General features: G+C 48.0%; 1 protein-coding gene across 1 annotated transcript; it reads left to right on the top strand.

The window, feature by feature from the left end:
- Nucleotides 1–296: 296 nt before the first annotated feature.
- On the top strand, nucleotides 297–2,552 carry MIOX (myo-inositol oxygenase). The gene is made up of 10 exons (XM_063076214.1): nucleotides 297–311; nucleotides 665–745; nucleotides 953–1,033; nucleotides 1,244–1,406; nucleotides 1,580–1,647; nucleotides 1,759–1,868; nucleotides 1,946–2,013; nucleotides 2,111–2,160; nucleotides 2,253–2,365; nucleotides 2,444–2,552. The coding sequence occupies exons 1-10, from the start codon at nucleotides 297–299 to the stop codon at nucleotides 2,550–2,552; spliced, it is 858 nt and encodes a 285-aa protein (XP_062932284.1).
- Nucleotides 2,553–14,000: the final 11,448 nt, after the last annotated feature.

Below are 14,000 nucleotides of genomic sequence, written 5' to 3'. Positions count from 1 at the left end.
AACGGGGGAGGCTGGGCTGCGGAGGGGCTTCAGGCTTCCCTAAGCAGGTCGGTTGCCAGGATGGGGAGGCTGAGGTCAACATAGGGGCTGGGGCCGTGGGGGGCTGCTCCTGCACTGACACATTAACTCACTGAGGTCAGGAGGAGGGTGGATGGTCACTCATTACCAAGGGCCAAGGGCAAGGGGCCGGGTGGTGTCCGGTCACTTATGCAACCCGTGGGCATATATAGGGACACCTGGGCCTGTGGCACTTTTGCCTCCATGTGTGCATTGCCACCGAGCACCGCTCTCTCAGGATGAAGGTGATCGTGGTGAGTGTCCCTGACCTGGCAGCCAGCTGTTCCCCATGAGGAACTTCCTGCTGACTCCTGCTAGCCCTGTTCATCCCAGTCAGAGGCTCCCTCCCTCCTGTGTGGTCCAGCTCGGGCAAGGGTTGCAGCTCCCGCACCCGCACGTGCACCCGGGAAGTAGGCATGTGCCGATATCCACTTGCAGATAAGGACACCGGGAGTGAGGCCGGTGCAGGGGCTGTGCTGACGATGCGGGAGAGGCCATGCCCTCACGTGTCCTCCACCAGGCCTCAGTCTCAACCCCGCAGGGACGTTCTCCCTTCCTTGTGGAGCTGGCAAGATGGTGAAATGGGTTAAATCTCCCATTAAACCAGGGCCCAGACCCTTCCCTGGTCTACCGACCTGATGTGGACCCAGAGATGGCCAAAGACAAGGGCAGCTTCCGAAACTACACCGTAAGGACCCCACCCTGTCCCTGCCCTGCCCCAGCCCCACCCCCGTCTTTCCTACAGAGCGCAGCACCTGCCCCTCACACAGCACTGGGGGGTACCCTCTGGGAAGCCCCGTTCACATGCTGTGGGGCCCAGCCTGGGACAGGGAAGCAGTGTGGCCCTCAGTGTGAAGAGCTGGTGGGCAGCCTCCGCTGACCCTCTGGCTTGCAGTCGGGCCCCCTCCTCGACCGTGTGTTCACCACCTACAAGCTCATGCATACGCACCAGACCGTGGACTTCGTCAGGAGAAAGGTAGGCCATGGCGCCTGACAGCTGGGGTTTCCTGCTCCCCCGTGCAGACTCTGAGGATGGGGCCAGCCCCCTCGCCCTCTGCCCAGGATGCCCACCGAGTGCCCAGTCAGCAGAGAGGGGCTGTGTGGCTGTTCCTCCTCCGCATACCCCATGGGATAGGCACTGGTCCTACCGGGCCGGTGGCTGAGTAGACTTCTCTTTCCTGCCCAGCGTACCCAGTACGGGAGCTTCTCCCGCAAGAAGATGACCATCTTGGAGGCTGTGGACATGCTGGACCAGCTGGTGGATGAGTCAGACCCGGATGTGGACTTTCCCAATTCCTTCCACGCCTTCCAGACAGCAGAGGGCATCCGGAAGGCCCACCCGGACAAGGGTGCGGCTCCCCCCAGCTGTGGTGGGGGAGGTGCTGCCTCCAAGGGGCAGGCCTGCCAGGGTGGGAGGGCACGGGGTCTGGGCCCCCCTGCAGGCCCCACCTGGGTTGGGAAGCAGGCTCTGGGCACCTCTTGACCTTTGGCCCCTAGCCCGCTCTGCCTGTCTCTCTGCCAGATTGGTTCCACCTTGTTGGGCTCCTGCACGACCTGGGGAAGGTCCTGGCTCTGTTGGGGGAGCCCCAGGTGAGGTCTAGGGGGATGGGGGTGGGAGAAGGCCTCAGCTCTGGGATGTGGACACCACATGGGGGACAGGCCAGTGTGCCCCTGGCCCCAAGGCTGTCCGTCCCTCTCCAGTGGGCAGTTGTTGGAGACACCTTTCCCGTGGGCTGCCGTCCCCAGGCCTCTGTGGTTTTTCGTGACTCCACTTTCCAGGACAATCCCGACCTCCAGGATCCTCGATACAGGTGCTCCCTGCCCCTACCGCTGGTCCTTCCCCTCCCCAGGCTGCTCTCGAGCTCCTCATCCTCCTCTCTCACTGCAGCACAGAACTTGGCATGTACCAGCCCCACTGTGGACTCGAGAATGTCCTCATGTCCTGGGGCCACGATGGTGAGGCCAGCGAGAGGCGGGGGACAGTGGGGGAGCAGTGGGGGAGGGGGTGAGGGCGGCCCCCCAGGTTCCTGGCGCTGCCACCTTCCTCCCACAGAGTACATGTACCAGGTGATGAAGTTCAACGAGGTGTCCCTGCCCCCAGAGGTAGGTGGGGGAGGGGCACACCTGGCCCCCGCCCCATCTAGCCCTGCGGGCCCGTTCGCAAGCCAAGAGCCAGGTGTGGCCTCTGCCCGCAGGCCTTCTACATGATCCGATTCCACTCCTTCTACCCCTGGCACACGGGCGGCGACTACCGGCAGCTGTGCAGCCAGCAGGACCTAGCCATGCTGCCCTGGGTGCAGGAGTTCAAGTATGGCCATGCCCATGGGGGGCTGCAGGGTGAAGGCACTGGGGGCTCCTTCACGAGGCTGCCCTTCCCCTGCTGCAGCAAGTTCGACCTCTACACCAAGTGCCCCGACCTGCCGGACGTGGACAAGCTTCGGCCCTACTACCAAGAGCTCATCGACAAGTACTGCCCCGGGGTCCTGAGCTGGTGACTCATCTGCTGCTGAACTGGCCCCAGGGGATCCTACACACCCTTCTACGGTCACCACACCTCACGGCCATTGTGCCCTGGGGCAATAAAAACTTTCAAGGAGATTGTGTTCTGATGCTTTACTGGGGTCCAGGCATGTGTGGCAGCAGGGGGTGGCCCAGGCAGAGGTACCGTGCGGAAAGGGTGCATCCTCCCACCTCCCATGTCAGACCTGGGGACAAGTCATCCAGCTCACCCCACACTTTCAAACAGTCACCAAGTCCTCTGGGCTGAGTCTCCTTAAAAAAAGAAAAGAAGAAAGAAAAAAACCCTGCCCCCCATAGCTAGAAGAACACATCTATAGAAAACAACAGAAAACAAACGCATGACATGGGTCAATTGCTACAAAGCACTCATCTGTGAGCACCACCCATGGGTGGCCTGCCCGGCCTGAGGTGCAGCCCCCACCCTGCAGGGTGGCCCCCATCTTGACTCTTTTCCCTATATCTTTCTCATCCATGGGAGTGTCCCCAGTGCTATGCCTCAGCTTTGCAATGTTGGTCAAAGGATACAAAGTTTCAGTTAGACAGGAGGAATAAGTTCAAAAAGTCTATATTGTACACCATGGTGACTAAGTTAACAACAGTGTATCCCACACTTGAAAGGGCTGGCTGGTGAGAGCTGGTGCTGATAACACCAAGGTCAAGGGTTCGATCCCTGTACTGGTCAGCTGTCAGAAAAGAAAAAAAAAGATAAAATTGCTGAAAGTGGATTTTAAGTGTTCTCACCACAAAAAAATAAGTATGTGAGGTAATGCATACATTAATTAGCTTGATTTAGCCAATCCACAATGTACGCATATTTCAAAACTTCATGTTGTGCACCATAAATATTTTCAATTTTTGTCAGTTTCAAAAACAAAACAAAACAGAAATTCCTTCTCTCAAATTTTGGAGGCCAGAAGTCTGAGATTAAGGTGTGGCAGGGCCACACTCACTCCAGAGGCTCTCGGGGAGGGTCCCTCCTGCCTCATCCAGCTTCTGGGGCTCCAGCCTTCCTTGGTTGTGGTCACGTCTCCCTGCGTCTCCATGGGTCTGTCTCCTTCCACATCTCTTGTAAGGACACTTGGGATGGCATTTAGGGCTCACCCAGATAATCCAGGGTGATTTCCTCATCTCAAGATCCTTAATTTATTCACATCTAAGACACTTTCCAAATGACATCATAATTCAAAAGTTCCAGGAATTTGATGTGCATATTTTTGGGGGGGGGCATTTTCAGCCTACCCCAGAACTGGAATTGGCCATTTCTCTAGTGAGCTGTGGCTTCTTTGAGTGGGAAATGGTATTCCAAATCCACACGTCTGGGGCTGAAGACTAACCCAATCACCTCCTGGACGTCTGCCTCTGCCTCTAACCCCTGGTGTAGCCAGCAGATGCAGGGTTGCCCCTGCTGCCTTGTCCCCCACAGCTCCTGTCCCTGGCCCCTGAGACTCTCGGTGCTCCTTGCAGACCCTAACCCTAAACCTGTCATCTCCAGAAAGGTCCCAAGGTGGGGGAAGGGTGGCAGAGCTAGGGCCCCAATTTCTGTCCACTCGATGGGGATGTCAGGCCTCACTGGGGACCCAAGTCACTGGGGAAGCTGAGGAGCCCATAGAGGGGGGATGGGGCTTGGTGTTCCCTCCTGACCCTGCTCCAGCACCCCACCCTCACGACCCCTCTGCCCGACTGCAGGCTGGGCCCCTCTTTCAGCGCTTCCCATGCTGAGACTTTGGCAGAAGCCCATTTTCCACTTGTTTTCTTTCAGGGTCTGCAAGACCAAAGTTTTTTCATAATGTTAGTACACCGAGACACTATTCGCCTTTTTCACTGAGCCAACTTACACACTGGTGACATAGAAGCGGAGATGGGAAAAACCACTGGCACAAACTGAAACAGTGGCACCAAACCACTAGTCAACACCGTGTTCTAAGTGCTGTGCTCTCGCACTTAGAAAAAACATCAGTTTTGGGCCGGCCCGTGGCTCACTCGGGAGAGTGCGGTGCTGATAACGCCAAGGCCATGGTTTCGGATCCCATATAGGGATGGCCAGTTAGCTCACTGGGTGAGCGTGGTGCTGACAACACCAAGTCAAGGGTTAAGATCCCCTTACCGGTCATCTTTTGAAAAAAAAAAAAAAAGAAAGAAAAAACATCAGTTTTACTTAAGACTGTCTTTGAGTCTTTTTAATTTTCTGTGTGGTATCACTGAGTACTGAATGCTGAAAATGACCGGGTCTCGAGAAGAGCATTTGGGTGGTTGTGGGAGTCACCAGCCCAACTGTCACTGTCATTGCAGACATCACAGCTGAGGTCAAGCTGCAGGTACTCGGTCTTGGTTACTTGGCCAGCATTTTCTTAAGAATGAACAAAATGAGCTGTCACATCAAGGAAAGCGATGACAGCATTTGTTGCCAACGATAAAAATGAGCTTTCAAGCAAAACTAGGATTTGGGAAGACTTGTGTTCACCACCGTGAACTTGACTGTCTCCTAATACTTAAAGATTTTTCTGATGAGATCGATAATGATACTAATGACTGTGATTTTTTGAGATTGTCCAATGAAATGTGTCAACATTTGGAATATCTGCATAACTCAATAAACCAATATTTTCCAAGTGAACAATACATGATGCTCAAAAATCATGCATGAGTGAAAAGTGCATTCAGAGTGCAGGACTCACCAGTAGACTCTGATGTGACAGTGGACAAAACGGCTCATTGGTTTGGTTTCAGATTCCAAATTGCAATGGATCTCTATGAAACTACTACTTACAGCATTTCGATGTGACATATAAGAAGCACATCCACAATGATATGAAACGGCTTTTGAACGCTCTTACTGTTTCCTCCTACAGATCCGTGTGAGGCCAGATTTTCTTCATATATCTCAACTGAAACATATTGCAATAGATTAACCAGGAACAGAGATAAGAGACAGACAATGAAGAGATTTGCAAACGCATGTATGTGGAGTGCACTAACATTAATAAAGCAAATGTATTTCACAGGGCCTAGTTTCCAAAGCCCTGTAGTTTCAGGTTTAACTTAACTTTTAAAAATTACTTATAGAAATGTTAACCTTGCAAAAGACAGGAAACTCTCCCCAGGCTAAAGTCTCTGATATAAAGAATTGTAACACAGCAAAGTTGCTGGCTCAAGGACAGACAAGTTACTTGATTGTAATGTAAACATACTAAGGAAATTGCTGTAGGGAAAGAAAATGTTTGCTAAGAACAAGCTTTTGTTGATGGATCGATTTAACCTTTTGCAAACTGCATTATGGAATGTCACTTTGGTATTTCACTGATTTTACCAGCTTCTGTCATTAAACTATACTTAGCCATAACTCCACTTATGTTCCTTTTCTGTAACTTCCTGGTCTGGAGACTAAATATGGGGCAAGAACCCCAGTTTATGGTTACTTTCCCAAAGGAGTAATGCCTCTCTCTTGAGGGTTCCTGGAAGTTAAACCATTCAGGGTGTCTCACTGCTCAGGAGAAATGGGCTTTGAGTAATCCTTTTTGCATCTCCGTCATCCTGTGTGAGGCAAAGCAACACATATAACAATGCTACTCTTCTCACTTAATGTTTTTGGGAATAGTTATTTTGCTTTAAAAAGTTTATTATGGTAATAAGTAAATGGGTTTGTTTTAATGTTTAAATAAAATTAAGTAAATAAAAATTTATCAGCTTAATTTCTAATATGATAAATATTGATTGATATAAATCTCATACACAAAAGTTCTTTGGGGTCCTCCAAAATTTTTAAGAACATGAAGAGGTCCTGAGACCAGAGGACCTGGCCTGCAGGTGCCAGACAACTTCCTTTGCAGGATGCTGGCTCTGTGAGCTCCACTAGGGCAGAGATGGAGGCAGCATCTCTTGCTGTCTCTGTTGTGAGTGCCACAAGGTGTGTGCTCTCTCATCAAACTCCAAGGCTACCAGTATGGCTGCCCAGAGCCCAGCATGCACCTTCCCCAAGGAACCAACCAGCTGCCACCAGGGACACGGTTTGTGATGGTGGCAGTGATTTGTCATCAGAACACTCCTTTGTGTGGACTTGGACTGGCTTTCCCTGCCCACTGTGCCTCCACCATCTGTGTCCACTAACTCACTGAATGTCCCTCACTGCACTTACCCTGTACAACACTGTCTCTGGCCAAAGACAAAGAAGCTGGTCCCACAGGTCCCCATACATCCCATGACCCCTAAACTGATGATCTGATGGACCAGTAGAGCAGTCAATTAAAGACCCAGGCATGGTTGCAGCTTGGAGACAGTGTCCTTGGGATTCGGAATGTGGAAAATGCCATGTGGGTGGGGGATACAGTGTCCAGGAACCATGGGGTGCATGCAGGTGAGCGCCTCTTGCTCCTGCACCAGCAACCCACGGAAGCTGCTGCTGCCTGTTCTGGAGACTCTGGGTAAGGCTGCATTATGAAATGTAGTTCCCAAAGAAGCAGTGCTTCCTCCAAGGGACGCAGCAATGCTCCCTTCCCCTGAACTGGATGTGGCCTGCCTCATGGCTATTCTGAGCACCTTCTGACACTGGGTGGATGAACAAACTAGGGGTGAGGCCATTAAAGGGAAAGGGGTGTTGGGGCAAGATACGGCAGGGAGGAGAGACCAGAATGGCTCCCGGAGACTCCAAAGTGCAGTGGCCAGGGTCAGCAGAAGACGGCAGCCCTCTACAGATGGGGCCCATGGCTCAGACCTCGTAGAATGCTGCATGGGGAGGATGCCCCCAAACCCAAGCCTTAACGTTGTGACCACTGCAGGCACAAGCACTGCCTGTGTTTCTTTCCTTGCCATCCTTGTCCTTCAAACACTGATCTTCTGGTTTCTTTCTTGGTGGTGAATGTCACAGTTCAGTGCATGAATTGCAGAATTTCGAGATAGGACCATGCGGAACTCAAAGAGGGCAGGTGTTCACCCAGAACCTGGATGTGGTCTGGTGCAGGGACAGGCCAGCCTTCAGTGCCTCACCACCTTGGCAATGAAGCCAGTGAGTTTTGCGTGGGATGTGGAGTAGTTGCCCAGTGATAGGTGAGAGCACTTCTTGGAGGGAGGAAGTCTAAGTCAGAAAGATCAGGATCTTGGGCCCCTCAAGTTTTTATGAGACTCCCAGGCTCTGAATCCCTTCTGACAGATGGAAACCACCTTTTCTGAGTCTGCATGGGAAGCAGGCTGCATCTCTCTCTTGCTACCTCCTTCTTCCAGCTTACCCTTTGGAAGCCAAGATGGGGAGGAACTAGAAAGCAGGTATTGAAAGGGATGCTGCTACCCCAGAACCCAGCAGGGCACCATGTTCCAACCCGGCCACCCTGCACTGAGTGCGAAGGTTAGTATCAGCCCCAGCACAGCACTGTGTCCAAGGTCAGGGCGTCCTCACCAAGCCAGCCCGTGAAGGATTTTGGCTATGGGCAGTCCTACTAAGTTTTTTTTTTCCTTCAGCTGGCCAGTATGGGGATCCGAACCCTTGACCTTGGTTTCATCAGCACCAGGCTCTAATCAACTGAGCTAAGTGTCCAGCTCTAAATGTATGCGTGGTACAGGGACATCCAGGAGAACTGCTGGCTCACTGCATTTGTATGTTTGTGTGTGTTTGTGTGTGTGTGTGTGTGTTTGTTTGTTTATTTATTTTTCCAGTGTTTGGAAAGATTGTTAGGTCAAAGGACTGAACACTAAAAAAAAAATAAATAAAAATAAAAAATAAACTAACAAATTTATAAAGCAGTTTAAGTATTTTAGGCATTTAAAGATATATAAATGGAACTCTTTGGAGTTATTGCTAAAACCTGCTAGATTTAAGTAGAAGAGAGAAAATGAAAACACATGGATTAGAAGACTTAATGTTGTTAAGATGGCTGTGCTACCCAAAGTGTCTACAGATTCAATGCAATCCCTGTCAAAATCCCATTGGCACTTTTTGAGAAAGAGAAAAACGCATTCTGAAATTAAAGGGAATCTCAAGGGACCCTGAATAGCCAAAGAAATCTTGGAAAAGAATAAAGCTGGAGGACCCATGCTTCACCAACTTTAAAACTTACTGCAAAGCTACAATAATCAAAACATGTGGCACTGGTATAAAGATAGACATATAGACCAATGAAATAGAACAGAGAGGCCAGAAATAAGCCCCTGCACGTACAGTCAATCGATCTCAGCAAAGGTGCCATGACCATAAAATGGGGGAATCATGTTTTCAATAAACGGTGCTGGGAAAGTTGAATACCCATGTGCAAAAGAATGAAGTTGCACCCTTACCTTATATTACATACAAAAATTAACTCAAAATGGGTCAGAGACCTAAACTTAAGAGCTAAATGCATATAACTCTTAGAAGAAAAGATCTACAGCCTTAGATTTGGCAATGGTTTCTTGAATATGACACCAAAGGCACAGTCAACTAAAGAAAAATAGATAAATTGGGTTTTATCAAAATTAAAAATGTTTGTGTGTTGAAGAGCGTGAAGCTAACCCACAGAAAGGGAGAAAATATTTGCAAATTATATAGATAAGGGACTAATATCCAGGATATATAAAAAAACTCCTATAATCAACTACAAAAAAAGCAAACAACCAAATTTGAACATGGGCAAAGGACTTGAACAGACATTTCTCCGAAGAAGATATACAAATGGCCAACAGCACATGAAAAGATTCTCCACATCATTAGTCATTAGGGAAATTCAAATCAAACCTACCATAAGATATCATTTCATGCTCATTAGGATGGCCATTATCAAAATAAATGAAAACAGCTGTTGGGGAGGATGTGGAGAAACAGGACGTTGCTAGAGGCGATGTAACATGGTGCAGCTGCTGTGCAAACAGTTGGGTGGTTCCTCAAAAGTCAATCTCAGAATTGACGTACGATCGTACAATTCCACCCCTAGGTATATGTCCAAAAGAATTGAAAGCGGGGACTCAAAAAGGTATTTGTACACCCGTGTTCATAGTAGCATTATCCCCTGTAGCCCCAAAGTGGGAGTAACCCAAATGTCCATCGATGAGTAATTGGATAATCAATATATGGTATATCCATACAAAGCAATGTTATTCAACCATAAAAAGGAATGAAGTTCTGATATATGTTATTACATAGATGAACCTTGAAAACATACCAAATGAAATAAACCAGGCATGTAAGGACAAATACTGTATGATTCTACGTATATGAGGTGCCTAGAATAGAAAAAAAACAAGAAAAAAAAAAAAAAAACCCAAAACTGGGCCGGCCCATGGCTCACTTGGGAGAGCATGGTGCCGACAATACCGAGTCAAGGGTTAAGATCCCCTTACCAGTCATCCTTAAAAAAAATTTAAGAAATCATAGAGACAGTAAGTAAAACAGAGGTCACAAGGGGCTGGGGGAGGGGAGAATGAAGAGTTACTGTTTAATGGACATAGAGTCTCAGCTTGGGTTGATGAAAACGTGCTGGAACTAGGTAGAGGTGATGGTTGCACAACATTGTGAATGTATTTAATACCACAGAATTATACACTTAGAAACGGTTAAAATAGTAAATTCTATGTTACACACACAGACACACACACATATATACTACAAAAATCAATTAAAAATAAACAAAAATAAATTTATAACGCAGCTAAAATATTTGTTACATTTTAAATTGGTAAATGGAATAAAAGATTTCTTGGCTCCTTTGGAGTTACTGGTAAAACCTGCTAGATTTATAACAGAAGAGAGATGGGCCAGCCCATGGCTCACTCGGGAGAGTGTGGTGCTGATAACACCAAGGCCATGGGTTCGGATCCCATATAGGGATGGCCGGTTGCTCAATGGGTGAGCGCGGTGCTGACAACACCAAGTCAAGGGTTGAGATCCCCTTACCGGTCATCTTTTAAAAAAAAAAAAAAAAAAATATATATATATATATATATATAACAGAAGAGAGAAAATAAAAGCACATGTCCACACAGCACACAGAAACTTGTATACACGAATATTCATAATCAGCACCACTCACAATAGTAAATGGTGAAAACAATGAAAGTGTCCATCGACGGATGAACAGATAACAAAATGTGGTCTATCCAGACCACAGAACACTATCCGGCTATGAATGAAGCACTGACACATGCCACAAAGTAGATGTACCTTGAAAACATAATGCTGAGTTGAAGAAGCCAGACATAAAGGGGCCATATCATATGATTCAGTTCATAGAAAATGTCCAGAATGGGTAAATCTGTAGAGACAGAAAATAGATGAATGGTTACTCAGGGCTTGGTGGGTAGAGGTTGCAGGGAGACAGCCAAGAGGTACTAGGTTTCTTCTTGAAGTGATGAAAGGTTCTAAAACTGACTGTAGTGATGGATGCACAACTCTGAATATACTGAAAGCCACTGAATTTTGCACTTTAAATGAGTGAGTTGTATTGAAATAGAGCTCTCTACACCCTCATAACTACACTATCTGCTTCTGTAGAATTGCTTGCTTAACCTAAGTAACTCCATTTTACCCCCTGTCTGACCTGCAGACTACCACCCCCTTCTGCATGAGAAACCATTGACCTTCTCATAGAAACACAAGCCGTTGCATAGAAGCAGGAGCCACGCACGGTGAACTGTCACATGGGAACAGGAGCCACGCACGGTGAACTATAACGTGGGAACAGGAGCCACGCACGGTGAACTGTCACATGGGAACAGGAGCCACGCACGGTGAACTATAACGTGGGAACAGGAGCCACGCACGGTGAACTGTCACATGGGAACAGGAGCCACGCACGGTGAACTATAACGTGGGAACAGGAGCCACGCACGGTGAACTATAACGTGGGAACAGGAGCCACGCACGGTGAACTGTCACATGGGAACAGGAGACACACACGGTGAACTGTCACATGGGAACATACACAGTGAAAACTTGCATGCTCAATTGCTCTAATGGCTCATTCTCAGCCTCTGTGTCCTAGCTCCCTAGCTTGCTTTGTGCACCTGGACAAACCCGTGTGCCAATGGGATGTAGATTTTGCCTTTAAAAACCCCACAAGACCAAGGCCTGACACCACTCTTCCTTGGTTGCTCCTTGGGAGACGGTCACTGGCCAGCTGGAGTGAATAACCTGCCCTTTTCTGCATGAGTGGCGTGTAAGTGCATTCTTGCAGGAGGGTGCCTCACAACATTTTGGGAGCCCAGCGAGATTATTTCTCTCGTGAGTATATCCCTCCCTGCACTTATCTCCTAGGAGAAGATAGAGAAACTGTTCCTCTTCTTCTCCCTGGAGGCAGACGGGACACCTTACTCTCTCCCCAGGTAGGTGAGATCTCAGTAAGGGATGGTGCACCAATGGTTGGACTTAGCGGGAGGCTGGACGCAGCATTAACTCCCCTAGTCCTTGGGCTCCCAAGACATCACTGGGCCCATTGGTAATATGGATTTGGGTTTGGGACTTGCAAGTCAATAGGAATAGTGTTTCAGTGTTTTTCATTCATCTTTGTCATTGCTGTGTCTGTGGATACCTGAGAGTAATTTTGGACGTGGCCACTTGTCTCTGTCTTTTGTGTGTTGCCAGTTGTGTTTCTGTGTTTCATTAACTCTGGTCTTATACAACAAATGGGACAAAATTCCTCCAAACAGGTCTATAAAACAATCCCCTTACATACAGGTTTGGATTGATATAATCTCTGACAACCTGTCATGACTAAAAAGGTGCCATAAAGAAAATGTCTCAAGGTGAATGGAAATAGAACATCATCTGTGCTTTTAACTAAGCCTTCTCTTCCAGCTTCTCCGAAGCCTCCCCACATTGCCTCCCATGCTCTCTGATGCCTCTGAAGACCCAAGGTGGCTTTAAAAATTGAAAATAAGCTGAGAGTATTTCCTTTAATAATTTCTTCTCCCTTCACTGGAGAAGACTTAAAAATTTGGGGAAGGTTGATGATGGAGTTTGGATGTGTTGTCCCCTCCAAAACTCAAGTGGAAATTTGATCTCCACTGTGGCAGTGTTGAGTCATGGGGGCGGATCCCTCATGAATGGATGAATGCTCTCCCTGGGGGAGGGGGGAGCAATGAGTGAGTTGCTTAAAAAGACCCTGGCACCTCCGTTCTCTCTTACTTCCTCTCACCATGTGATCTGCTTGTGCCCGCCGGCTGCCTGCCACTTTCCACCATGAGTAGAAGCAGCCTGAGGCCCGTGCCAGATGCAGCTGTCCCAGACTTGTAAGCCAAATAAACCTCTCTTCTTTATAAATTACCCAGTCTCAGGTATTTCTGTTATAGCAACACAAAATGGACTAAAACAGTTGATGATAAGTTAAACAGCAGTAGTTCATAACAGCAATGATTTAATCTCTACCTTTTTTTTTTTTTTTTTTTTGTCATTTTTTCGTGACCGGCACTCAGCCAGTGAGTGCACCGGTCAGTCCTATATAGGATCCGAACCCGCGGCGGGAGCGTCGCCGAGCTCCCAGCGCAGCACTCTACCAAGTGCGCCACGGGCTCGGCCCTGCAATGATTTAATCTCTGAAGATACTGTAACCAAAGAAAATAATTTGAAAAACTGTTGTAGGACTGCTAGTTTAGTCCCAGAATGTCAACCTCATTTTCGATTTATTGGCTTTTGTTACTTTATGTCATGCTGACCTTACTGTTAAACACAGGTTTGTTTGCATTCTTTCCACTCATGGAGAAAATGGGGAAACATTGCTTTTAAGTTGGTTGGAAGCATTAACTGATAAAACACTTCAGAAAAATGTGAATTAGGCAGCTAAGAAAGCATACTCTGTTCATCACTTAAAAAATATATATACAGCCTTATTTACTCCACAGTGTAACAGTTGTCAGAGTCAACATTTAGGTAGATATAAATAAAATATTTAAATGGTATTGTAAATAGCTTTTTCCTAAAGAATTGCTCCGGCAACTTTGTTAAAAATCAATTGGCCAGAACTATGGGTGTTATTTCTGGACTTTCTTTGCCTGTTTCCCATACTCGGAGTGGCACTGCCTCTCCCTGATGTTCCTCCAAACTCCCCTCTCGCTCCCTCACCTGATCCTGGAATTCCTTCTTTCTCAGAAAAACCTCAGGGCCTCATCTCCCTCCTGGAGACTGTTTTCTTTACCCACCAGCCTACATGGGATGATTGTCAGCAGCTCCTGCAGACTCTCTTCACATCAGAAGAACACAAACGGGGGCCGAGCCCGTGGCGCACTTGGTAGAGTGCTGCGCTGGCAGCGCGGCGACGCTCCCGCCGCGGGTTCGGATCCTATATAGGACTGACCAGTGCACTCACTGGCTGAGTGCCGGTCACGAAAAAACGACAAAAAAAAAAAAAAAAAAAAAAAGAAGAACACAAACGGATCTGGAGGGAGGCCCTGAAAACTGTTACTGGTCACGATGGCTGACCCTCTGATGACCCTGTTTGCATCAAATGCGTGTTCCCCTTTAACAGACCCGG

This window comes from Cynocephalus volans, chromosome 12 (genome assembly GCF_027409185.1).
Source record: "Cynocephalus volans isolate mCynVol1 chromosome 12, mCynVol1.pri, whole genome shotgun sequence".
NCBI classification, from domain to species: domain Eukaryota; kingdom Metazoa; phylum Chordata; class Mammalia; order Dermoptera; family Cynocephalidae; genus Cynocephalus; species Cynocephalus volans.
The sequence above is the reverse complement of the archived record's forward strand: the minus strand, read 5'-3'. Positions and strand labels throughout refer to the sequence as shown.

Excerpts from the sequence above, each read along its gene's own strand:
- MIOX (XM_063076214.1), top strand. Across the intron at positions 1,869-1,945 it reads CTCCAGGATCCTCGATACAG|CACAGAACTTGGCATGTACC; the intron begins GTGCTCCCTGCC and ends CTCTCACTGCAG. Across the intron at positions 2,161-2,252 it reads AGGTGTCCCTGCCCCCAGAG|GCCTTCTACATGATCCGATT; the intron begins GTAGGTGGGGGA and ends CTCTGCCCGCAG.